Source organism: Labeo rohita, chromosome 7 (assembly GCF_022985175.1).
Source record: "Labeo rohita strain BAU-BD-2019 chromosome 7, IGBB_LRoh.1.0, whole genome shotgun sequence".
NCBI classification, from domain to species: Eukaryota; Metazoa; Chordata; class Actinopteri; order Cypriniformes; family Cyprinidae; genus Labeo; species Labeo rohita.
In genome coordinates, this window is record NC_066875.1 from 58,784,236 (window position 1) to 58,811,733 (window position 27,498).

At 36.6% G+C, this 27,498-nt stretch overlaps 2 protein-coding genes and 1 pseudogene across 2 annotated transcripts in view; 1 reads left to right on the plus strand and 2 right to left on the minus strand.

Annotated features, from left to right (window-relative positions):
- Positions 1 to 5,257, minus strand: part of LOC127167959 (uncharacterized) — a 266,166-nt gene extending 260,909 nt beyond the window's left edge. Inside the window, exon 1 of the mRNA XM_051114397.1 lies at positions 5,210 to 5,257. Coding sequence (XP_050970354.1) covers positions 5,210 to 5,243 — 34 coding nt within the window. The 5' untranslated portion in view covers positions 5,244 to 5,257. The remainder of the gene's footprint in view (positions 1 to 5,209) is intronic.
- Positions 5,258 to 8,755: 3,498 nt separating this feature from the next.
- LOC127167960 (C-type mannose receptor 2-like) lies at positions 8,756 to 11,543 on the plus strand (annotated as a pseudogene).
- A 5,832-nt stretch (positions 11,544 to 17,375) lies between these two features.
- On the minus strand, positions 17,376 to 26,944 carry LOC127167962 (uncharacterized). Its single transcript, XM_051114399.1, has 9 exons — positions 26,930 to 26,944; positions 26,713 to 26,764; positions 19,785 to 19,849; positions 19,364 to 19,643; positions 19,037 to 19,170; positions 18,900 to 18,932; positions 18,410 to 18,689; positions 18,115 to 18,251; positions 17,376 to 17,550 (listed from the first exon to the last, which is right to left on the minus strand). Exons 3-9 carry the CDS (start codon positions 19,846 to 19,848, stop codon positions 17,546 to 17,548), a joined length of 933 nt encoding a protein of 310 aa, XP_050970356.1. The 5' UTR covers position 19,849; positions 26,713 to 26,764; positions 26,930 to 26,944; the 3' UTR covers positions 17,376 to 17,545.
- Between the last annotated feature and the right edge of the window lie 554 nt (positions 26,945 to 27,498).

Sequence of the window (27,498 nt, forward strand, 5' to 3'; positions counted from 1 at the left end):
CACCCCTCCGTGTCCTGACTGCAAATGAATCGCGCATCATGTGCGTGAAGCCGCCGCTGGCTGATCCCGCCCTGTCTTGCATTCAGCAAGGGATTTAAAATGTAAAATGTACTTTGTCTAAAATAATTAAATCACTTAACAAAAATAAAAAGCTGCATTTAGTTTGACTCACACAGCCTCAGTCACTTACTCGTCTGGTCCACTTACTTATCTCGTCTTGTTTGTGCCTTTCTGTGACATAAGTTAAACTAGCTAGCCAGTTCATCATGTCTAAACTGTACACACAAAAATATAGAAAGGAGTGGGAATCAAACCCTGAATTCAAAGGTTGGTTAAAGCCGTTTATTGGAGACAATACACGGGCATACTGTTTGTATTGTAAGGCTGATTTCTATGCCAAACTTAGTGATGTAAAAAAACACAAGGCAACTCAAAAACACACTCAAAAGGCAAAGCCTTATGATAGTTCCACCCAAAAAAGCCTGCCATTTATGATTCAAAAAATTGACTCTGCTAAAAGGCTGAGGCCACCATGGCATTAGCTATCGCTGAACACTGTTCCATGCTAGCATGTGACCACATTGGAGAAGCATGTAGAGCTGCTTTCTCAGACTCCACTGCAGCTACCCATTTCAAAATGCACAGGACAAAGTGCACAGAGATGATTAATGGTGTTCTAGCACCATACTTCCTCAAAAAGTTGGTTGCAGATGTGGGTGATCAGCGTTTCAGCCTCCTCCTCGATGAGTCCACAGATATAAGTGTTTCTAAATACTTGGGGGTTGTGATAAGGTACTTTAGTGACACCAAGCAGACAGTTGTCTCAACATTTCTGGGGCTTGTTGAATTGGAGGGAGGAGATGCCAGATCTATAGCCTGTGCTGTTGTGGGTTTCCTCGTGAAGTGTGGTCTAAAAAAAGAGAAACTCCTGGGGATAGGGACTGACAATGCCTCTGTCATGACAGGGGTTAACAATGGGGTCCATAAAGTCCTGAAGGAAGAGTATGGCCTTAAAGATCTTGTTCTTATTCGCTGTGTATGCCACTCTCTGCAGCTTGCTGTAAGTCATGCTTCCAATGACACCATCCCCCGTAGCGTGGAATACCTGGTACGAGAGACTTATAACTGGTTTTCAGTGTCTCCAAAGCGCAGGGAGGCCTACAAGGCCATATATGAGACCATCAACTGTGGGGAAAAACCTTTACAAATAACAAAGGTCTGTGCCACACGCTGGCTCTCCATTGAACCTGCGGTTTCACGCATTTTGGACCAGTGGGAGGAGCTTAGGCTGCATTTCTCAGTCACCAAGTCCAGTGAACACTGCTACATGGCTGAGGTGTTGTATTCCATGTATAGCGACCCTCAAAACATTTTGTATCTGACATTTTTGAAGTCAGTGCTAGGTGAGGTACAGTTGGCCATCAAGGCTTTTGAGGGTGAACAAGTAGATCCTCTTAAGCTACTTGAAAGCTTGGTTAGCCTGATAAAGTCTGTGAGTAGCAGGGTGCTGAATCCACTGGCAAAAACGGATGTTCTTAAAGGGCCAATAGATGGAGACATCAGTCCCAAACCGTACCTTGGTTACCTTTTTGAATCAAAGGCAGCTGAGCTCCATCTTGTGCCGGAGCATGAAATCAATGTCCGAAAGCGGTGTGTAGCCTTCACCATCTCTCTCACTAATGAGTTGAGGGTGAGACTGCCGGACAACATCGAAGCATTGCAGTACATGTCAGTTTTTAATGTGGAGGAAACTTTAAAGCACAATAAGAGCCCTGGAGAAATAGGAAAAATAGCCAAGCTCCTCGGCTACTCCCCTGCAGACATAGACAAAATTGTCCAGCAATGGCGTGCCATCCACCTTAGCAAATGGAATGAGACAAAAAACACAATGAGTTTCTGGAGTGAGATTATGAAGTTCAGAGATGCAGCTGATATCAACCCATTTCAAGAACTTGCCATGGCTGCTGTGTCTGTGTTGTCCTTACCACACTCGAATGCTGAAGTCGAGAGAGTTTTCAGCCAGATGAGTGTGGTAAAAAGCAAGCTCAGAAATCGGATGTCCTTGCAGACCCTTAACTCCATCCTGTACATCCGATATGGACTGAAGCTGTCTGGTGAGGCTTGCTATGAGCATCAGCTCCCAGATAATGTTTTGCAGCTTTTTGGCACATCAGCTGCTTACTCATTCAAGTCAGCTCCCTCAGTTGCTGAACCTGCCATAGAGAGCCTTGTCCAAAATGACGACGAGCCACTCTTTCTGTGAGCCAGCACAGCCTGTCTGTATGTGGAGGGGGGTATGAAAAAAATACAATTAACCTGAATTAGGGCCAGACTAGTTACCATTTTCTCAGATTTTCTCTACTATATCCCATTTTCTTTCTATTATCTCTTTTGTTAATCTAGATTGTATAATTTTTTTATATATATATATACTATAGTTAAAAATGGTAATGTTTTACTGTGACTTCTTGTAGGTTCCTAAGTGGACCATAAGGTTAAACCCCAAACTTAAGAAAAAGAAGAAGAAGAAAAAAAAGATTGTATACAAAGAAAATGTTATGGTTAAAAATGTTAATATTTTACTGTGAGTTGTAGGTTTCTTAGTGGACCATAGGGTTAAAAACCAAACTTAAAAAGAAAAAAAAAAAAGGTTAAAAATGTTAATGTTTTATAGGCTCCTAAGTGGGCCAGGTAAAAAAGAAAACAAAAAAAAAAAAAAAAAAAGACAAAAAACAAACAATTAACTCCGCCAGAGTGTCTCTTTTGGGTCACTATTGCCGGTCCCAAGCCCGGATAAAGGAGGAGGGTTGTGAATCGTAAATAAAAAAAAAAAAAAAAAAAAAAAAAAAGAATCCACATTAGAAGTTCATTTGTGGTTCTAAACATATTCAGGATGGTTTTTACTCACCTTTTGTCTCTCCAGCGATGTTACTCCGCTCTCTACAGCGTCCATCACAATTACATGCATATGGTCGTTTATGCAAATTAGTCGATGACGTCATTTAGCGCCTTCTAGCTACTTTTAGGACAGCCAATAGCTACTTTCCTTACTGAGGAGTTGGCAACACTGGAGTTGTGGCTTTAGCTCAGATGCTCGGCCAGAAAAAAACAACAACATCCATCTTTTTTTGATCATGTCTACCACACTGAAATCGAGCATTGTAAAGCCTTATGAGCGTACACATCTGAAGCACACGAAGTGGCTGTCACACAGCATGTGAGTACCAAATTAAGTTCTCTTTCACAAAGTTTGTTAAAAACACATATAAGTTACAAAAACACAGTCAGTTAAGTCTGTGAAGTTAAACAGCTGGGAAAGAAATCTAATCTATCTTTATTTTATATGTGTGTATTAAGTGACATCAGCGTAATATACAGTACCTATTCTGCTGTCTATGCTGTTAACATGACCCAAACAATAGAATAAAAACATAATTCTATAAAACATAATAAAATACAAATTTCTGTAGGTCACTTTGGATAAAACTGCTAATGAAAATATATGCGTATTTGTGCTGTTACATCCGTTATACTTTTTTTTTTTTTTTTTTTTTTTTTTTGTAAATACATCAGATAAGGTCATATTTCTGTGGAAACACTACCAGACACATAAAGACTGTCAAACCATTTGCATACACAAAAAGCACCTGTTTAACAAAAAATTTGTTTAGTAAAGTAGTGGTAAAAATTAGGGGTGCAACGGTTCTCGGTAAAAACCCGAACCGTCCCGTTCTCCTCCCACGGTTCGGTGCGCACCAGGACTGCGGTTCAACTTTATTCTGACAACGCATCAGTAATATGTTTTATATAACAACACGTAAAACAAACAGGGTTCGGCTAATGTGTGTTTCTGTTGATGGATGCGCATTCTGGTTTACCAATACGTTACAACAACAGCGATTAGATAAAAAAACGTGGACAAACCATTCTTGTTAAATGCGAGTGCCGTATGCTGGAATATGAGCAGTCATTTATTCCGTCATCTCGCCGGTGCTGATAGCGCTCGTGTGCAGGTGAGACCTGAACAGCACACATTGCTATCTTGATTTCAGCTAAACTCATTTAAGCTTTGCCAGTTTCAACATATAAGAGCCATAAGACGCAAACTTTTGCGCAGTGAGAAGTGAGGAGATCATCGGAAGCGCGCAAATCCGGAACACGCGCACATACTAAGCTCTTTTATTGTGTTTGAATGGACAAATTCACCCATCTTGGCAAGTATCCTAGCAGACATAGCTGGCTAAACGTTAAGTATCAGTGCACTGGATCAGTGCATTCTCTTAAATTGACAGCAATTTCTTAATAATTACTAAACGGCAACAACAAGGAAATCACTCACTGCTCTTGATTGAATAGCTTTTGTAACTTTAATAAAGATTAAGCTTCAATTTATACTGTAAAATATGCAATCCTTTTTTACATTTGATCATTTTATTCAGTTTCTATACCTAAAAACTAATGTTAAACTTAAAAAAAATGAAAAATCAGTTTATTTTATTTGTAGCTTTACTCTATTATTATTTGTGCTGTTGCTTGTAGTTAGATTATTCTTATTTCTTTACTTTTTTTTTTCCCCATAAACATAACACATACCGAACTGTACCGAAACCGTGACTCTAAAACCGTGATACAAACCGAACCGTGGGTAAGTTGAACCGTTGCACCCCTAGTAAAAATATACTGAGAAAAACTTTGCCAGACACAAGCAAATTCCTCTTACTGTTCAAAAGATTAGGGTCAGTATTATTTTCTAACAACTTCACACTTTTATTCACCACGGGTCAAAAGTGACGGTGAAGACATTTATAATAATTATTTTAAAAAGTGCATTTCAAGTAAATGCTGTTATTTTGAACTACTATTTTTTTTTTTCCGCCGCTTCTCCACATTGCTAATAATCAGAAATGCTTCTTGAGCATTTAATCAGCATATTGGAATGATTTCTGAAGGGTCGTGTGACACTAAAGACTGAGTAATGATGCTGAAAATTCAGCTTTGATCACAGGAATGGATTACATTTTACAAAAATACATAGAAAACAGTAAATATTTTTGATCAAATAAAGACTTGCAGCCTTGTTGAGCATAAAATTATCTTAGTAAGTACAAAAAAAAAAAAAAAAAAAAAAAAAAAAAAAAAAAAACTCAGTGTTATTATTAGTGTGAATCTAGTAAAATTACAGATATATGTAGCCTGTGTTGTACTTTACCCAGCAAGATCCACAGACACTTAAAGTGCTTCATCAGTGCTGATTGAAGGCGTACGTCTCTTTTTTTTAGGATGAAGAGTCTGAGTTTTATACATTTTACAGCGGACGGCTCATTTAAATGCACATCACATGAGACACATTGTCTCTCCTCCCATCCTTCTATATCACACTCACCCATCTCTCTGTCACGGTGTGTTGTAGGGAGGACGCAGGAGACAAAGGAAAATAAACTTTTACAGACTTTAATAAAACAAACGATGGGGCAAACAAACTAAGAAGCAGACAAACACAAGAACAATGGAATAACAAAGTAGACAGGTCAGTGAACTCATAGAAAACAGGAACTTAATTACACTTGATAATTTAGACCAGGTGGAGGAGTAATCAATTAACTAAACAAGAACAGGAAAATGACCAAATAAGGAAACAGGAACTAAAGCTGGGGGTAAAACACAGAACACAAAGTCCAGAATCCTGACAGTACTCCCCCCTCCTGGAAGGCACGTACTGAACCATAACAATATCCACTGGGGAGGGGGGTGGGCACCCTGGAGGCTGGAACCTGAGGGAGACTACAGGCTCTTCAGTGGAGGGCACTCAGGAGGTGCGGGCTCTGGAGGGCTAGACGGGACCAGTGGAGACGTGGGAGAGAGGACAGGGGCAGTAAACTCCAGGGGGAGTCCCATGTCCATAATGTCCGTTATTTCCATCTTGGCCGGGGACTCAGGCGAGGCGGCCATCTGTTCTGGACTGAGGATGAGGGAGGAGCTTAGGAGGACTTGGGGAAGCGTGGGAGCAATGGAGGGAGTGAACCCTTTGGAGCTGTATGTGGAGGGTGCTGGCTGGCGGTAAGATGGGGCGTGTGCATGCTTCCGGATGGGGGAGGATTAGGATCCTCCACATAAACAAAAAACTCAGAATTACTTAGATTAAGGACATAATTAATAAAATTTGCTACGGGTCTAGCTACTAGAATATAGTAGTTTAAGTTACACATGTTAGTTAACAATCACACATCAAACTGGATCTTAAGTCTCTTTCTGAAGCCAAGTTTATTTTTCAAACAGCACAATCATACTGTTTTTCTGAGCAAAAGCCTAATATTGATATTTGCTTGTAATAAACATGCAGCAATAATGTGTGCTATTTTGTAAATTTGTATATACAAAGCAGTGGTTTCTTTTTAGGTACTAATGTGTATCATTTAGGGAATAATAAATTACAAAGATACACCTATTAGCTTTTGTACCTTGGGGTACTGCCCCAGTGATGGCTTGATTAATTAATTAACTGCAGTACTTAATTTTTACAGATGTGCTGCAAACAGCATTACGGCTCCAGGTTTTCCAAACACTTCAAACACAGATGGCCCACCCCAAACACTCTCATTGGTTGAATCTGACATACAGCTTTCAAAAGCGAAAGTAATAGAGTGATGCAGGTATGACATCAGAACCATTACTCAGTGTGAAAGGCAATGAATTCAAGTCTAAAAGGATGATCTTTGAGTGAAGAAAAAAAGATTTAAGAAAATGTGATTCAAGGAAACTCAAGTTGATTTTATGAATATACTTGAGTGAAGTTCAAGCATATTTTGAAGTATGCAGTATGTATACTAATATAGATGTAGTGGTAGTTTACTTGTAAATGTACAATATTGTGTGATATCAGCTATTGGGGACATAGTGAGTGTCGATGAAATATGTAAAAATGATGGCTCTTCCCACAATAGCACTTTCATGCAAGGTGTAATTTATCAGCCCCGAAGGCATATAAAAAAGCCCATCAGTGATGGCGTGAAGAAATATATACAGTGTAATCACTAAAAACCCCCCCAAAAATACAAAGTGACAAAGTAACAACAAACTAAATAAATAAATATACACACACACACACACACAGGCTGTTGGTTTCCAAGGTGGCAAAAAAAAAAAAATAAAATAAAATAAAATAAAAAAATAAAATAAAATAAACACCATGGGAGAAAATGCAAATGTTGAGGTGGATTTTTTTCCTGCTAAGCCACTGTGGAAATGCAATACTTCATTATGGAACATACAGACCCTTGAATCTCCCCCTCTTGTCGCCGACCCTGCTCCAGTCTCAACCACATTCAAATGAACACACTTCCAAAGAATTACAGCCACAATGACCAACACAAAGAAATATACTGACATATATGTGAAAGAGGAAGAAAAATGAATAAGCCTTTTGTTTTTGAGTAATAAACAAATGATGTGACGTGCTGAATGAGGACAGAGCAGATATAATAATCACATAGTTTGAAGCTGCAGACAGAAACATCAGACTCAGGACAGAAACACACAAACTCTAAGGTAAGAACAACTCATGTTTATTCTTTAACTAGAATAAGACTTGAGATATATTGTTTTATTGATTGTGTGTGGTGCATTTTTGTTCCTGTTAAAGCTGGGCTCACACTGCACGATTTTGGCCACTATCTGGCGGTCTGAGACCAATTTCGCAAATCCTAAAAGATTCTTTCCGATTCTAGGCTAAAATCTGTAGTCTTTAATAGTTAGTTCGCATTCAAATTTTACCTCAGATGAAATTCTGGCAGTGTCAGAAGATTTGGCACATGTCCTGCAGTGTGACCTCTCCTACGACGAATGTCAAACTGTTTTTGTTTTTCAAGACAAGCCACAATCATTATCATGTTCATTCTGCAACAGATTTTTTTTTTTTTTTTTTTTTATATTTTCTTGACAATCTAAAGTCATAAGCACAGGATATATTAAAAAATATATATTTTAAAAAAATGATACTAAGTGGGGCAGTTGTAAAGCAAACAAATTAGATCTCTAACAAAAGTGTGTGTGCATGTGTTTGGTGATTAGACTATAAAGACTATAAGCTTTCTTGAGTTTAATTTAAACTAGCGCTACAGCTCATAATCTGCCCCACCTAAATTTAAGGTCAGGAGCTGCTACTGAGCCTATGAATAGCACCAAATAGAAACAGAAAATTGCTATTGATACGCATTTTCAGTAGACCAACACTGGCCCTTGCGGCTGGTGCTGCCGATTAGCCAATCCAGGCCTGTTAGAGATTTCTTGTATCCACCATAAACTCTGCCACTCACAGAATTCCTATAGGATGTTGCCTTTGCTATGATAAACATCGTACAGTCTGACATTAATGACAACTGAGATCCCATAGTGTGACATGTTTATGTTCACACAGTCTGACCAGCAACAATTGTAAAGGACTCTTATAAACAGGATCCCCAGAATTGTGGGAGAACCATGATCTATATTCTAAAAATCAATTATTGAGAGTCATAGCTTAAAAAAAAATAAAAAAAATAATACATACATAATAAAATACATAGGCTAATATCTGGCATCTAACTAATACTATTAGTAGCCTACTGTTTCTAATATTAAAATGTAGACATGTGAATCCCCCCTACCCTCTGGGCCCCACTTTGGTTCGTTCTGTGATTCAAGACTGAAATCATGTTTCACCAAAATGAAACTAGGCATGTTTGATATTTGAGTTTATCTATATCTTTCCTCTTCAGAAATGGCTCAAACTCTATATTTCATTCTTCTTCTCATTGGTGAGTGTGTTTGTGGTTTTATTTATAGTTTCTAGTTTCATTGGTTTGATCCTGTTATGAAAAGCATTAAAGCTTTCACAGCTCTCTGCTCCGTCTCTGAATGTGTTCAGCGTCAGTATCACTTTATAAATGAGAATAAGACCTGGACTGAAGCTCAGAGATACTGCAGAGAGAAATACACAGATCTGGCCACCGCTGACAACATGAGTGACATGAACGAGCTGAAGAAGAGGGTGACTGATGGAAGTTTTCAGTATATCTGGATTGGGTTGCAGAGGACGGGTCATGATGAATGGCAGTGGTCTTCGGGTGAACCTGCACTCTATCTGAACTGGGGAGATCAACAACCAGATGGCAGAGATGATTGTGTCTTCATTTTAAATGGACAATGGCATGATTATCGATGTATTAATACCCAGCCTTTCATCTGCAAGAACAGTGAGTACAAACACCTAATGCAGTGGTTTTCAGCACCCCCAACACTGCACGTTTTCTGTGTGTCCCTCAACTATCACACCTGATTCAACTTATCAGCTCATTAGTAAAGACAGCAAGACTTGAAATGGGTGTGTCGGATAAAAGAGACCTACAAAATATGCAGTGTTAGGGGTGTTCGCAGGACCGGTTTGAAAACCACTGACTTAATGTAATAAACATTAATTAACAAAATATATCGGTTTCACTTTATTTGATGGTCCTTTTAGCACATTTTGTTGACTATAAGTAGTGTTGCACCTACATCAATTTACTCTCACTAGAGTGTTAGTAGAGTATTAGTAGACTGGCAAGGTTAAGGTCAGAGTAAGTTGACATGTACATGCAAAGTTACCTATAGTCAGTAGAATGTCTACTGAGAGACCATCAAAATAAAAGAGTTAGCAGATATAAAGCAGACAGTTTACTAATACCCTAATGAGAGTTAGTTGACATGTAGGTGCCACATTTCTTATTATCAACAGGATCTTCACAAGGGACCATCAAAATAAAATGGTACCAAGATATCTGATATGAAGTTTAAACATGACAATAGTAAATGCTATAAATTAGTGTAAATGATAATAATAATAATAATAATAATAATAATAATAATAATAATCATCATCATCATCATCATCATCACCAGGTCAAATCTTATTTTTAATGTTGTGGCAGACATAGCTGACAGGCTATTGTTAACTAAAAATAAACAGAAAGAGAAGGAGATCTAATTATAATTTACCAGCTCCAGATATAAGATATCATAATTATGACAGTGTAGCAGCAAAATAAAACCAAATCAAAAGCACTAAGGAGCTGAGTGAGGAAATAACTTTTGTGACATATTTAATCATATTTCATATCTTGAATTTCATTTGTAATCCACTAAAGCATTTTTTACAAGTTCTGGTGATTCTTTAGATAAAGGCTACAATCATTTGCACAATATAAGTATTATTTATTCATTTATTTAATCTTCTTTTATTTTCTCATTACCTCTTTTTATTTTACTCTCAAACACATGTTTCTGCTCTCTCTCATGCTTTGCATATATATTTAGATTTATGCAAGTGAGATACACAACACAACCTCATGGTCAAACTTTAGCATGCGTTAATTGTACAAACTGTAATGGTGCAAATTTCTCGCCATTAAAGCTATCAGTTATAAACTCAACTATAAGCTTGTCACATTTGCATTAAATGATCTATTTATAAAGTGTTTGAGAGATATTTAAGGGTTGCTTTTGTTTTTCTTAAAGCAAACACAGGACTCATCCTTGTCAATCAGATGATGAATTGGACAGACGCTCAGAGTTACTGCAGACAGAATCACATTGATCTGGTCAGTGTGAGAAACCAGAATGAGAATCAACAGGTTAAGCAGTTCATTAGTGATAGAGGGTTATCTGGATCATGGATCTGGATCGGTCTGTTCAGAGACTCATGGCAGTGGTCAGATCAGAGTAACTCCTCATTCAGATACTGGAGGTCTGGTGAAACTAATGATTAAGATCGTGGTGAAGACTGTACAGTTATTAAACTGAACACTCAGGGACAATGGAATGACATCTCTTGCAATAACCAGTATCCTTTTGTGTGTCATGAAGGTGAGTAGATCCTCACAAAACACACACAAATCCATCCATCACCTCCAGATCTCTTAAAGTTCACGCTAACATGTCTGACATGACAAATTCATCCACAGTGTTTGTTCTGCATGTTGTTTTTGATCAGTGTTTCTCTTTTGTTTCCAGATAAACTGATTGTGATCACAGAGAATCGGACGTGGTCTGAAGCTCTGAGATACTGCAGACAGAATCATGTGGATCTGGTCTCGGTTCATTCAGAAGAGATTCAGCATGAGGTGATGAATGTGGTTAAACGGGCGTCTACTGCGGCGGTGTGGTTGGGTTTACGCCACTCCCGTATTTTGGGCATCTGGTACTGGGTGAGTGGAGAGACCGTGTGCTATCAGAACTGGGCTCCAGGGAACGGCACATCAGAGGAGGACTGTGAACACACAGTGAGATCTGGAGCAGTTCAGTCTGGAGGAGATCAGCGCTGGATCAGCCGTAATGAAACTGACAAACTCAACTTCATCTGCAGCAGATATTAAGAGTGAATGGATACACAGACCTTTCATTTAAGATGACAATGCTTGTGTGTTTCCTGCTGATGTACTATTCTGTGTGCAAAATTCATAAAGGGGTCATATGGGCACCATATTGACTGATCATTAGAGAAACCTCTGCACTGTTTTTTTTTTTTTTTTTTTTTTTTTTTTTCGGTTTCATCATGAGATAATGTGCTATTATCAAAGTATAGTTAAATTCAATAATGTATTTGAAGAGTATCATGTGAGTTTTCTGTATTCATTAAGTGTGTTTTAAGAATCTATATGCTGGTGTGGCTACTTCTGCCTCATGCTTAAAGAATTTAATGTATTATAATCATCTTTAGAAATGGTTGGATGTGATTCTGTGAGCAGCAGCTCTTGAGATGAAAATTCTTTGTGTCTCAGCAGAAATAAATCTGGTTTATTTTTAAAAAGGCTGGGTATAAAATATTGTGCATTTGATCCCAATCAGGCAAAGATCAAAACCATGAGATTAGCTGATGTTCTTAGAGATAAATAAGAGTGCTGTAGAGTCATGCAGGTGTCTGTACACTTGTCTAAACCTTCTTTAATATTTTTGCTGTTCAGGCACTTTTAGATTAGAGTGAGAAATATTAAAGCCTCCTCATTATTAATTATTAATTTCTCAACCATCCAACTACACAGACTGACAACACACTCTTAAAAGTTTTCTTTCATAAAATGTCTAGAATTGTCCATAAAATGTCTTCATTACATCCATTTTCTGTTTCTATGTTCAGTGTCAATTGCCATTTATGAATGTATGTTGGTAATAACTGTTGTTAGAGTTATTTTTGCTAAATATTATGTCGTTAAGAAAAAAGTACCTAACTGAAAACACAAAAGCATAAATAATAATATACTTCTATAATATATAATGTTAATGAAAATGAAGGAAAAATCTTAAATCAAAACAATTTATAATACACACACAGACAGATAGACATCACACATTTTATATTTTAACAGAGTTTGTATTATTTTAGAGTGACTGACAGCACATTTGACACGTATCGTGCGAGGAAGGGGTAAATGAAGATGAAGGTCAAAGATAAAGTCTTTATTATATTCCACAGGTAAATCCAAAACAGGTAAATATACAGCAGAAGGGTAAAACCACGCATACATTGACATTCACACTGACGAGACCAGACGAAAAACACTGAACTCCGTATAGCTTATAAAGACAGGTGATAACGATGAACATAATGAAGACACAGGTTATACAAGGTTAACTAATGATCAGTGTTGGGAAGGTTACTTTGGAAATGTAATAGGTTACAGATTACAAGTTACTTCATTTAAAATGTAATAAGTAGTGTAACTTCTCAATTACTTTGTAAAAGTAATGTAACTTATTACTTTTAATTACTTTTTGATTACTTTTCTAAATTTCTCATATTTTCAACTGTTTAATCATTTTGAACCATTTAAACCAGGCAGAGTGAACCTTACAGTAGCACTGAACACTGATTACTGTCAGACTTTCAAAATCCTTTATCACTTTAATTAAGATTATAATAAGTAACGGATAATATACATCTGTATTGTGCAATAACAACTGGCTACATTATCAACAACATTATCCCAGTTATTACACAGCTGCTTGATAGATTATTTAGATGTTTCGTGTCATCTACAAGTCCACGATACCAGGATGACAGAATTAAGAAACTGTCCACATAATATTGAATTAAGCTTTCATATTTTATTAGCTAACCAAACACAAAGCTTCCGCCAAAAAAAAATGATCAATCATATAGCGCTGACTTAAGTTGCCCCAGATGAGTCTGAGTTATTAGCTTCTACCAGTTGTTATTGGGGAATAACATACCTTGGAATGTCATGACTGACCAATCAGAATCAAGCATTCCACAGAGCCCTGTAATAATTTAATTCAGACTTTTTTTTTTTTTTTTTTTTTTTTTTTACTTAGATTTTTTGGGCTTTTTATGCCTTTTATTGTGATAGGACAGAAGAGAGATGACAGGAAAGAGCTGGGAGGAGAGAGGGTAGCAGGATCGGCAAAGGACCTCAAGACGGGAATTGAACTCGGGTCACCGTGAGCGCAGTTGTGCTATATGTCATAACAAGATCATAACATAAATCATAACATAATGTGAATATCAAAAAAAAAAAAAAAAAAAAAAAGAAAGAAAGAAAATGTTTGCAGCATAAATAACCAGTGGGCAAATATCACAGATAATTATTCATAATAATTCATAATTATTATCTTTGACTACAGAGCCTTCATTTATGCTCACAAAACATATGATTACAAATATTTTGTTTAATCCAAAAAGTATTTTATATCATGATTTCTTGATATCTTTCCTGGCTGCATCACTACCTTGTGCATCATTTTCTAAGTATTCAACAGCCCGTCGTCAATTATTCTTTACATAAAAAAATAATCAGTGTTTAAAAGACAAAATTATATCTGTTCATCATATAAAGCAATTATTTATCTTCAGAAGACTTACACTAAACCATTCTAATCACATAGATTTTCATATAGATCTTTAAAGAGGGTAAGTAAAATGACAATTTTCAGTGTGAGGTGAAATAAACCTTCAAGGCTAAAGAGCAAACCAGGGCAATGAAACAGACCTTAAGAGGGAACCTGAAGTACTGAAATGTCACTCTGAATCTTTACTAATGAAAAGTTTCTTTATTACCTGTATACACTCTGTAGAGTATAGACTTGCATACATTTCTGGGTGGCATCTTATTATTATTTTTTTTTTTTTTTTGTAACCACAACTGATCTGTATTTCATAAAAAAGCAATCAGCAACAACTGACATTTTCTAAATAAATACTTCAGTTAACTACTATTACTTTACTATACTACTTTGTTAGCTTGGCTTGTTGTAATGTTACCTGTGTCTTTGGTCTATGTTTGCAGAGTACTCGTAAATGCCATAGTTAGTGGCACAGTTTGCATCTGCATCATCCTGAAGAGGGCAGTTTGGAAAAGCAAGGCAACATGATTGCACAAGGCTTTGCCTGCAGTACATGTGTAAGATGAGCTAGTAAACTCAACAGGCACTGTGTCAGCTTTCAAAGAGATCAATATCAGTATATTTTTATAGTGAGTTTTATTCTACATATAGAACATTGATGAGAACCATCATAAAATTAGAACAGATTTTATGAAAAAATAAATAAATAAAATAAATAAATAAATATAAAAACCAGCAATCACAGCAAGAAAATAAACTATTCAAAACTTGCACTATAAGCTTTATAGTTTCAATAAGGCACTGCACCAGCATTGGGGGAAATGCAAGCAGGGATCATGCCATGCTAAGCGTAGAATTTCTTAACTTCTAGTGTAAAGGATTAGTTTGATCATAACAGGTTTTTCATTTCTTATCTAAAGTAACCTGCAATGAATGTGGCTCCTCACACTTCCTCATCGACCTTTAACAGCTACACCTCATGATAATCTCTGTGTTTCTCACACTAAACATCATCATCCAATATTGTATGAAACATTCTCTGACTATTCTTACATGTTTTAAACTACAACTTACACTGGTTGCCTTTGTAATTTAAAATGTTTTTTTTTTTTTTTTTTTTTTTTTTTTTTTTTTTTTTTTTTATGATAACATTGTGTGTGAAATATAAAAGTGTGTTTATACAAATTCCTAAATTTCAGTGACCGACCTAAAAGCCAGCATCAAAACCTAAAATTCACTGCCAATGCTCTGATCCCACTGATGTTGTCAAGCACAAATCTACACGACCAGACCGTTGTTTAACTGTGGATGGTGAAGCTCAGTTGGTCCTTGCTGCTGTTGGTGTGGTGGATCACAGTTACACAGTGATGTTTGGTTGACTGACGGGTGTGCAGGGATCATTTTAATTATTTTTATCATTTATTCACATATTTTTATTATGCTTCTATATTTTATTTCTTATATTTCTTGCTTATGCATTTTCATGATTGTTCAATCTCATAATTGTGGGGTTTCATGAACTGTTTTGTCTGTATGAATAAGAGATAAGAGGGAATGTTTATGAAACCTGGAGGTTTATGGGATGTTGTTGTGAATCAGTTTGGTATAATACTAGTCTGAGCATTGAGACATATGACATTTGTACAATAAACAATAATCTCTGCTTCTTTTTGTCACTCTGCTCTTCTCTGGCTTTTGGGTATCAGAAAAGACTTGCTGTTAATAGGGTTTGGGTATCGACAGCTCTGCTGACTAATTGTTCTTTTACTGGACAAACTGATATTTTCTGACGGGATCTGGTGCGCGTCTGGAGCTGGATGTAATTGTCAAGGCATGGGGACTTAGGGGACTCAATCTGACAAGAAACAAAGTCTGACATCTCTGAATTAAATATACTGGTGGGTAAAGTTTCATTACTTTTTATGAAAATGTTGTCTTCTAAGAGAGAGATATTAAATTTCCTTTAGCCACGAATGCTTAGAATTTCAAACAGTCTGTAAGAACATGTCAATCAACAGATGATCTGTAAAAGGAGCATAATGATGGGAGATGTTTTAATTGAAGTTGCACTATGAATCAACCATCATCAAGTCTTTACATAAGGAATCATTAATGACATTACAGCTTTAAGAGTGGGGACTCACTTTCCAGAGTAATTTATTCAAGAAAACATCAGAAACTTCGGTAAAGTCACCAGGAATTATTAACTTGGGATTTGGGGTTGTTTTTAGCATGTTACATATGACAGAAATATTAGCAAAAAAATAAATATTCATAGCATGGGAGTTATAACCCATATATAATGTCTATTGCGATGTATTTGATCCACTGATCCAACTACTTCTTCCTGCAACCTCAAAACTTTGACAGTTACATCTTAATTTAGGCTAAATTTGCAACCCTGTTTCTTGTAATTTTTGCTTTTTTTTTTTTTTTTTTAGTCTTTGTTTATGTTACGTGCTTGTGTTGTGTTATGTGTTTCCCTGCTGTCTCTTTTGTTTACTTTCACTTTTCCCAGTTACCTGTCATTGGTCCTGTCACCTGCCAATCTTCATTAACTGCTGACGTCACCCATCCTGCCGCCCCCAATCGGACAAGACCCTCCCAGATAAGAGTGCATGCCAGACCACCCGCAAGACCCCATGTTGTTGCTGTTTTGTACTGTTTTTTCTTGCCATCACGTATTATTGTCATATCCCCTTTTGTTTGTGTTGTAGGGGGGGATAGAAGTTAGAGGGTTTTGGTTTTGTTATTTTCTTTAATTTAGCACCGCCCACGTCCCTTCTTCCCATTCCCTTTGTCTTGTGTTTTGCCTATTCATGTAAATACTGTAAATAATGTGTGTATATATATATATATATATACACCACTCTTTTGATTCCACCACACTTTTGTAGTTTCTACCTTTAATAAATCATTTTTTGTTGCACAATATCTTTGTCTTGCACATTGCTTGTATGTATATGTTTTTAATGTCTATATTTTAAATGTTCGACCCCAGAACCCCTAGACCACTTTGGGGTCGTAACAGTTTACTTTTGATGTTTAATTTGTTTTCCTTATACCTACATTTTAAATCTTGCATTTACAGTAATAATTAAACAGACAACAACTGTCCTCTGTCAAAACTGGAAGTGGGAATGTGTTTTCATTCCTTCAGTAATAATCGGACAGTGGCACAAACAGGTATTAAGAATTAAAACTTTGATTATTATTGTCATTAAAGACAAGTGTGTGCAGAAAGGGCAGAAAAATATGATTAAAATAGTTTTTGGATGTTGTTAACCTCAAGCATTAGCTACGTGAGTACTTTTCATATCACTAAACCACCTCCTCATTGTAAACATCCAAAATATGTTTTGATTCAGAAACACACAACACAACATGCAATGCTGTAGTAATTTATTCAGAAAGCAAAGATAAACAGAGATGGGTGTGTTCAGGGTGTAAATACACAACCTGCAACAAACTAAGGTTAAGAATTTTAAAGCTTTAAACCTTCACCATTTCAGACCCTTACTTAATGTGCACTGTAATAGCTCTTAAGGCTAAAAGGTGGATAGGTAAAATGAAAATGTGCAATATTACTATTGCTCAAAAAACAGGACATCGATTTTAACAGTAGTTTGATTCATTTCCTTCTGGACTGTGGTGTAACATCATCTTGTTCCACTTAAACTGGCAATGAAAAAAAAAAATCATCAAAACAGCATAGACATATAGTATATGTGACCCTGGACCACAAAACCAGTCATAAGGGTCGATTTTTTTTTTTTTTTTTTTTTTATTTAGCTGTATGTATGCATCATCTGAAAGGTGGATAAATAAGCTTTTAGCTTTCCATCAATGTTTGGTTTGTTAGGATAGGACAATATTTGGCCGAGATACAAGTATTTGAAAATCTGTAATCTGAGGGTGCAAAAAAATCTAAACATTGAGAAAATCACCTTTAAAGTTCTCAAAATGAGGTTCTTAGCAATGCATATTACTAATCAAAAATTAAGTTTTGATATATTTACATTACAAAATTTACAAAATATCTTCATTGAACATGATCTTTACTTAATATCCTAATGATTTTTAGCATAAAATAAAAATTGATCATTTTGACCCATACAGTGTATTGTTGGCTATTGCTACAAATATAAACCTTATGACTGGTTTTGTGCTCCAGGGTCACATATATGTACTTATACACATGCAAATTTCGACACACCACGCCTCTTTCCTTTTATCACTTACCTGCATATACCTCAACTTCACACAGTGTGAGAAATTCATTGCGCCCAGGCAGAAAAAGGTTAACGTATTGCCCCTTAATAGGCTTAAACTCAAATGTTTTTGTGTCTCCAAGTGGGATTGGCCCAACAGTTGCTGCCCTGTCAAAACACACAGAAACAGAGAAATACAGAGGGTCACATCAAAACGGCATGAAGCGTATTAAACATAATTCTGTCAAAGGCAAGTATGAATTAAAAGGATTTATTGAAATATCTAATAATTTGTGTAAGTATTGAAAGAGACAGACGACATTTACAGCTCATTATTGTTGCCGTTATTCTCCAGGCTGTTGCCGATACGGATCTGAATACCCTCGATCCTCTTTTCACAACAGTCTCCGCGATTAGTGATGATGACCCTGGTTACCCTGTAGACGTCCAACAAGTCAACTCTCCACCAGGGATCCTTGTCCCCGTTAGTCACGCTGCATGACCTACGCGCGAGAATGGACTGCCTTTTGCCATCGATAGCATTTTGAGCAGCTCCTTCAGGGTAAGTTGTAGACTGGGCAGCTTTGCCTCCAAAAGCGATATTTCCTGTTTAACATAAAATAATAGACAATAACTTGAGCTGATATAATATATTTTGTGTGCAAAATTATTTATTTGTAGCAAGTAGCCATGTAATAAGCCGGGGTTCTAATCGGCCTGTTGACGTCTATAACAACTGTCTGGATGTACGTTCAGTAAGGATATTATATACTGTATGTGTTACTGACAACATTCAGACTAATGAAGAGCACTCACTTGGACCACAAGTGTACAGTGGTATGTCTTTTTCTGTTAATCAGGAGAAACATTATTAATGGACATTATTAATGGACATAAACAAATTCTATCACTTCTTTTCTACAGTCTTCTACTCTCTCTGTCCCTTGCAGTACCTGCAAACACCTCGACTTCACACAAAGTAAGGATTTCATCATTCCCAGGTAAGAAAATGTTGACATATCTGCCATTAACAGGCTCAAACTCAAATGTTTTTGTGCCATCAAGAACAGTGAGAACAGTTGCAGCCCTGCAAATACAGAACAGTGTTAACATGGAAACCAGAGGACACTCAACACAATGTACTAGCAAATTCTGTTAAACTGCTTTGGGTCACTGAGTTTTTGGTTTGTAGAGGAGGTACAATTTTGCCTCCTGTTTAGTTAAACCAGATCGAACATCATAAATGTGGGAAGATGAAAAACAACTGAAACATTTCTTACAGCTCATTGTTATTTCCATTGTTCTCCAGGTTGTAACCAATGCGAATCTGAGCTCCTTTAAGTCGCTCTTTGCAACAGTCTCCACGATTAGTGATGACAACTTTGCTTATGCTGTAGACGTTTCCAAGGTCAACTCTCCACCATGGGTTAAACTCAGCTGTAGTATGAGTGCATGAGCCCTTCCCATAATCGGTGCCTCTGTTTCCATCTACTGCATTTTCAGCATTTCCATTTGAGTATACGGAGGACTGCACTGCTCTTGCTTTAAGAGCAAGATTACCTGTTCAATATGATATGAAATCGATAAAAAAAAAAATAATAATATGGCTTTGGTAGCAATAGCAATATTTCAACCAATAATCTATCAGTTTTTTTTTTTTTTTTAAACCAGGCATTTTTACTTGTATTATTACAAACATACCTTTCAAATCAGCGACACACAGCCCAGTGAAAAGTGTTAGCAACAAAATCACATGTATGGCCATCCTGATTTAAGACATAACACATTAATACAAATGGGTTGTAGAGGGGAGAACAGTGGTGGACAGTAGTATAGTTTATTTCGTTACTGTACTTAAAGGAGAAGTCCACTTCCAGAAGAACAATTCACAAATAATTTACCCCCTTGTCATCCAAGATGTTCATGTCTTTCTGTCTTCAGTCGTGAAGAAATTATGGTTTTTGAGAAAAACATTTCAGGATTTTTCTCCATATAATGGACTTTATTGGTGCCCCTGATTTTGAACTTCCAAAATGTAGTTTAAGTGCAGCTTCAAAGGCCTCTAAACGATCACAGCCGAGGAAGAAGGGTCTTATCTAGCGAAACGATCGGTCATTTTTTCGGAAAAACTTTTTTTCGAAAAACTTTTTAAGCACAAAAGCTTATGTAGCACAGGCTCTGGGATGCGCGTTCACAACGCTACGTACTATTGAATCACGTCGAAAGGTCACATGGAACGAACTAGGCCGAACTACAGACCCAGTGTTTACAAAGTAAACGCGCAAAGACTAAGAAAGTGAAAGTAAGTCAAACGCTGTTTACAAACAAAAAGGTCCTCCTCTCAAGTTGTAGGAAAAAATAAGAGTTTCTCACCATACTCGATGAACTTACACATGATTCGTAGTAGTGATGGGAAGTTCGGATTATTTTACCGACTTGGACCTACTCGACTCGGACTAGTCTATGATTAACTCACCTCACCTCTTATCTGACAAGTTTTCGGGTTTGAGTCGTTTGTTCTTCACGTGACAGCTCCATAAGATGAACGAACGCATTGAAAAACCCGAAGACTTGAAACGGGTGAACTAATTCCATTACAGAACCTAATAGGATGTTGCGCGTGCGTGACTGAACGAATCACTCCCCGAGACAACTTGTTTTTCTCGAGTCTCATTAAAGATTTGTTCAAAATGAACAAATCGTTCAAGAACGACCCATCACTAATTTGTAGCATCGTGAACACGCATGTGCTACACAAGCTTTTGTGTTTAAAAAGTATACAAATTTTTAATTTATTTATTAAATGACTGATTATTTCACTAGATAAGACCCTCTTCTTCAGCTGGGATCGTTTAGAGCCCTTTGAAGCTGCATTTAAACTACATTTTGGAAGTTCAAAATCGGGGCACCAGTGAAGTCCATTTTATGGAGATAAATCCTGAAATGCTTTCCTCAAAAACCATAATTTCTTTACGACTGAAGACAGAAAGACATTAACATCTTGGATGACAAAGGGGTGAGTAAATTATTTGTAAATTGTTGTTCTTGAAGTGGACTTCTCCTTTAAGCTGCAGTCTGCAAATTGTGCCTCTTTGTCGCCATCTCTGTTTAAAACCTGCAATTGCAGTTATTTGTGGAATTATCATCTTTACTTGGGTTGTGCATTGGCACAGCTCCTCAGCATGCATGCATCTAATGTTTTGAAAAGTGTGTCTGTTAGTCACCGCAGCAGTGTGGATACTGTATTTCAGAATCACAGATTCTACTTCTTGGAAGTTTGATCCAAATAAGAATTTTCACCTGAACAAGTAAAGGCTGGAATACACGGCACGACTTTCAAAATGTGAATGGATTTCTAAAACACTAGGCATTATACACTTCCTGAATAGTGACAAAGGAAAACTGGCTATCATACACAACATGACTGAGGATCATATAGGCCTACTACCAGACCAAAGACTATAGAATACCCAAGACTTGCCATAATTTTAAATGGGGAGAGATGCAATGCTCATTATGGCCGTGAAGCCCCGCCTTCTTAAAGGGGTCATCGGATGCTAAGTTCACTTTTTCATGTTGTTTGAACATTAATGTGTGTTGGCAGTGTATGTACAAATCTACCCTATAATGATAAAAAATCCATGCAGTGGTTTTTAATTAATCTGTAAAAATAATATCCCCTTTTTCAAATCGAGCCAATCTCAGATGCCTGTCGGTGTGGCGTCACACAGACAGAGGCCACACCCATGATAGTTGATTGAAATACGCATCTTACCTTAGATCAACTGTAATAGTCTGACCTCTATTGTTTCGATGCCGGAGTAGGGATGTAAGTTAGGCAAGAATATCTCCAATTGACCGATTGAGGTGTTGTGTTGCTCATTTACTTCCGACATCTGAGCCACTAAAATGCAGTGGATTATATTTGTTTGTGAAGGGAATGCGCATCCCAATCTACATAGCTTCACTTACAGCAGAAGTGAGTATAAGGTTTTTTATTAATCTTTGCGATTGCTTTCCTAATAATGTGCTAGTTAGCAAGTTTAGCGGCTAAACGCGACTAAATGCAGCTAAAGTAAACATGCTCATCACTCCACAGAGAGAACAGAGGGGCGGGGCGAGCAGAGCTCATTTGCATTTAAAGGAACAATCCCTCAGAATGAGATGATTTTTGCAGAGCTCATTTTAACAAGGTAAAAAGGGTATTGTTTTACACAACCATTGAGAATGTTTAACCAAAGTATATTATAAACTTTTCATTAAGACCCTAAAGAATCATATCAACTTGTGGAAAATGGGCATCCGATGACCTTTTTAATGAAGAGCCAATTGTTGATTAGTAAAGTCACTGTGTCACTGCAGCTGCCGTTAGAAGTCCCGGTTGCTATAGAAACAGTCAGCGTTCTGAGACGTGCGCTCAGTACTGCGCATGCGCACCAGCCGATCTAGCCTGAAAAATAAGCATTTTTTAGTGCTATTGGAGCATAAGGAACAATATTTATGAGGCAGTTCTTGTCAGATTTCACTGGGCATTTCAAAGATGGTCGCCGAGTGAAATGACTTGCCTTAAAGGGACTTTGTACAAGACTTTAAAGTTGTTCCCTTCTCAACACACCCTTTGCAGAAACAAGCGCCTTGTTGCTAGGAAATGCTTGACAAATGAAAGCAATACGTGTTCTAAAACTGGCTGAAAATATCAAACATGTTTGCTATCCTCCGACTGGATGAAATCAGTCTGAAGCTAAAAAATCGGAGTCTGTGACCATCATACACTATGTGATTTTCTGTGGAATCTGTCATGTCAAATCTGCAGACTTATTCTGACCTTCGGCAACATCTCCAGACTGTAAATTGGTGGAAAATTGGGACAAAAATTATGTAGTGTATTCCAGGCTTAAGTAACACGTCTGCCACTTTTGTTCTGACCAACTGAACATTACAATACATTGCACTACCAGTGGTGATTAACTATTGCTTAGCCACCAAAACCGCCAAAATTATTATTGTTATACTTTGTTCTTAAATTGTTAAAGTTAACAACATCAGCATTGTGTGACTATGTGTATTTAGTGTGTATTAGCATTATTTCCTAATCTCTAATTGTCATATCATTCAAATTTCTTATAAAGAAATAGTTTTTTTTTTTTTTTGTTTTTTTTTAACCTTTCTGGATTACAATTCGCCCTCAAAATGATTTTAATTATTCCAGGTGCTGTGAGAAGGCTATAAATGATCCACCACCTGCAGCATCCACACATAAGATGTAGTTTGCTAGCCGGGACTCCTTCTTTATGTATACTAACGTGATGCAGTGTCGGAAAGATGAACGGTGTCAAGCTTGTATTTTCCATGAAAACTTGCCAGTATACCAATTTAATTAGAACATATTATTACAAGCTTACTGTTGTGAATTGGACCAAGGTAAGAAGATAGTTTTGAACACTGGCTGCATAAAAACTGATTTTGGATCATTTTTAACCAAACAAAGTTACGGGCTGCAGCTTTAAGTACAGAATTTTTTGTTGGGAAACTTTTACTTCAATACATTCCAAATCATAATGTTGTACTTTTTACTCCACTACATTTCATAAAAACATGTCGTTCCTCATTATTTTGAACTGGAGAAATCGTCTCGTGCTTCAAGACGTGATAGCAGTGTCCGATTCGTGAACAAGGTGATTCTTTTCAACAAGCCTGTTAAATTGGTTAGTAATTCACACTGAATGATTCATTTGCAAACTGGATTGAGCGGATTGCAGATTCTCTAGTCAACAGCTCACTGATTCAAATGATCTGGTCAAAGCGAGTCTCTGGTTAACAATTCACTTGAATTCACAAGTCTGACTTAAAACGAACCAAGAACGGGATATTCTCTAAACTTGATGGCGTGAAAAGTAATTTAACAATGCAGAATTTTAGCATTTATTACTGTAAATCAATATCATATTTAGGTCATGAATGTAAATTGTTTGCAAACTAAAGCAGCTGTAAAATGGCTGTTTAAGCACAATGACAAATATAAAGTTGCAAGAAAGCCTTTAGTGGAGAGCGGGGATGGTTGCAACACTTTTTGCATTCCCTTTAGTTTCTCAGAGACTGTTTGTATTAGAAAGCCAAAATTTTAATACAATAAAGCCACATCTGTCAGCTACTCACCCACATTGCTGCAACATGAACATATGATAATATACATACAATTTACACTTGAATAGAGAAAGGGGACAGTTGCAATATCCATTAAAATGTAGTTAAATCATTCTTAAATATCATTTTGCAATTTCTTTATTTTATTTGTGCACAGACAGGGTCCTCAATAAGGTAAACTGGCTGTATAAAACTAAAGAATAGTAAATCGGAAAAACATTCTCAAGTACCAGCTCAATTGTTAACCTATTCACTTAATAGAAAAGAAGAGATACCTAACTATTGAAAATGGTTAATTAATAATCCATAAAATTACAATTATGTAATGTTATAGCAAGCTTTTAATTCAATATTGTGGTAAGGCACATCTTGTTGGGATGGTTACTAACAACCTCAATTCCCTGAGATAAGGGAACAAGCATTGTGTTACGACTTTGTTACTGAAGCCCGGTTTGTTCATGTTTGTGTAACTGCACAAACCAATGGTGCTGTATATAAGTCAGCTTAGAGTGCCGTTTTATTAGAATCTCTCAACTGAAGCGATAGCTATCGATTAGCATGCAGCTTTATAGCAAGGCGTTCGTTCCCTTATCTCAAAGAACCAAGGTCACATTAGTAACTGAACGGACTTTCCTGTTGCGTTGCTGACGCTTACGGGGAACTGATATCTGAATATTTAACATTTAATAGTCCTATTACAAAAGAGTCCCTGTTTTTTCTAAGCCTTTATTCTGATAACAATTCAGATTCAATTCAAATTTATTTGTATAGCGCCTTTCACAATACATATCGTTGCAAAGCAACTTTACAGCAAATTTAAGTTTTTACAATATATTTAGTAGTAGCTTAGTGGTGACTATGTCAAGTTGATGTACATATGGCAGAGATGTGTGGTAAAGATTAATTAATGACGTAATCAAACAGACAAAGAACATTATAAATTAGTAGCAAAATTTGGTAGTGCTGTATGCTGTTTCAGGGTTGGCATCATCTGAAGACCTTGGAGGACAGACAATTACAAATAACAGACAATTGCATACAGAATTGGGATCATTCTTGTATAAAAGTAATCCGGATGTTACAAGTAATAATGTGGCTAGGATATATTTACACTATTCTGCCTTCTGTCTGTTTTCTTTTAATTTATTATATAATTAACAACAACAACAACAACAACAACAACAAAAAACTTGCAATGTGTACTGCGTTAGTGTAATGCCAAGCCAGCAGAGGGAGCCCTCACCTGAGTACTGACTGTGTTCCACTCCCTCTGCTTCTCCACTCACTTCCTGTTTGGTGGTTTTATAGCCAGAGACTGAGCACATGGTCCTTGCGAAGTATTGCCAGTTATTCTGCCTTACGAAGTGTTTGTCGTTATATTTGGTCTGCCTTTCGTGTATTATTTTCTGCCTGTTTTCCTGACTACCGTTTATCTGGATTATCCCTCGTGTTTTGACTGCCTGATTGGACTGATTGGAGCATGAGATTCAGTTAAAAAGCCAAAATGGATCCGTTTGCAGTATCTCAAATTTTGTTATTAATTAAAATTAATTGGTGTAGTAATTTCTATTGATAGTACATGTTGTGTTAAAGCGGTCATTGGATGGCCATTTTCCAAAAGTTGATATGATTCTTTAGGGTCTTAATGAAAAGTCTATAATATACTTTGGTTAAAAATTCTCAATGGTAGTGTAAAACAACACCCTTTTTACCTTGCCAAAATCAGCTCTCCAAAAATCATCCTATTCTGGTCGAGGCTGCTTTAAATGCAAATGAGCTCTGCTTGCCCCACCCCTCTCTTCTCTCTGTGGAGTAACGAGCCTGTTTACTTTAGTCGCATTTAGCCGTGTTTAGCCGCTAAACTTGCTAACTAGCACTTTATTAGGAAAGGCGATTGCAAAGATTCATAAAAAAAAACCCTTATACTCACTTCTGCTGTAAGTGAAGCTGGATCACGAATGATTCACGAGAACATAGACGGATATATGTAGATCGGGAAGCGCATTCCCTTCACAAAAAAAAACTATGTTCATTATTACATCCAGCAACACAACACCTCAAAACAATGGAGGTTGGACTGTTACAACTGATCTGAGGTAAGACGCTCATGTCAATCAACTATCGTGGGAGCGGCCTCTGTCAGTGTGATGTCATACCGACTGAGAATGGCTCGATTTGAAAAAGGGGATATTATTTTTACAGATTAATCAAAAACCACTGCATGGATTTTTATCATTATAGTGTAGATTTGTACATACACTGCCAACACACATTAATGTTCAAACAACATGTAAAAGTGAACTTAGCATCTGATGACCCCTTTAAATTACAAATGTATTCAATAATTAATCTAGTGATATTTATGCACATTTATAACCAATAAAAGTGATAATAAATGTGTTAAAAACTCAAATCAAGAAATGACTTTTTTCATTCCAGTTATAATTTTACCCTGCTATAGAAAGTGCATAAACATTCAACTCACCTGGATTTCAGTGTATCAACCTCACCGAAGACCTTCACAATTCAGTAGTTATCTGCTTTTAAACAAAATAATACATGCTGTATACAATAAATCAATGATATTATAAATTTGTTCATAAAAACAAAAATAATAACATCACATCACATCAGGAATATTAACCCCGACAAAGCATTTTAAATCAAAATGTGCTATTGTAGATATGAAAAAGAATACACACCGGCAGTTGATGAAGAGTGTCATATTGACTAAGATCAGAAGTGCTGCTTTATTTACTGCTGAATAAATCCCTCCCAACCACATGATGTATCTGGTATCTGAATATTTAACATTTAATAGACCTATTACAAAAGAGTCCCTGTTTTTTATAAGCCCAATGAAAGAGCTTGTCTTTCATTGGGTCTGTGGTTAGGGATCTTGGCTCCAAAAATTCTTACTGTACATTATGATTTGCTAATGCAAGTTAACTGACAATCCAGTCCAAGGCAATGAAGTTCTTGCATCACAGTTTAATAGGATTTAAGTTATATACATATACTAATACATGTAATAATGTGGTATAGTATCACGGACATTTTAAAAAAGATACTGATATATATATATATATATATATATATATATATATATGTGTGTGTGTGTGTGTGTTCTCTTGCTACTATAAAAAGTGTGTGTGCTCAGAGTAAACAGCATGTATTATGTTGTGTACATTTGGGTTGTGTTTACTTTAAATAATGAAGAACCATGTAGCAGTCAGTAAATATAACAGTGGCACAATGTACTCATTGTTGC

What these genes read in the sequence shown, in the direction of transcription:
- LOC127167962 (XM_051114399.1), bottom strand. Translation starts at nt 19,848, where the DNA reads ATGGCCATACATGTGATTTTGTTGCTAACACTTTTCACTGGGCTGTGT. An exon ending in ACTGTACACTTGTGGTCCAA is followed by an intron (nt 18,690 to 18,899) that starts GTGAGTGCTCTT and finishes TATGTTAAACAG; the next exon opens with GAAATATCGCTTTTGGAGGC. An exon ending in AACGGCAACAATAATGAGCT is followed by an intron (nt 18,252 to 18,409) that starts GTAAATGTCGTC and finishes GTGTTTTGACAG; the next exon opens with GGCAGCAACTGTTGGGCCAA.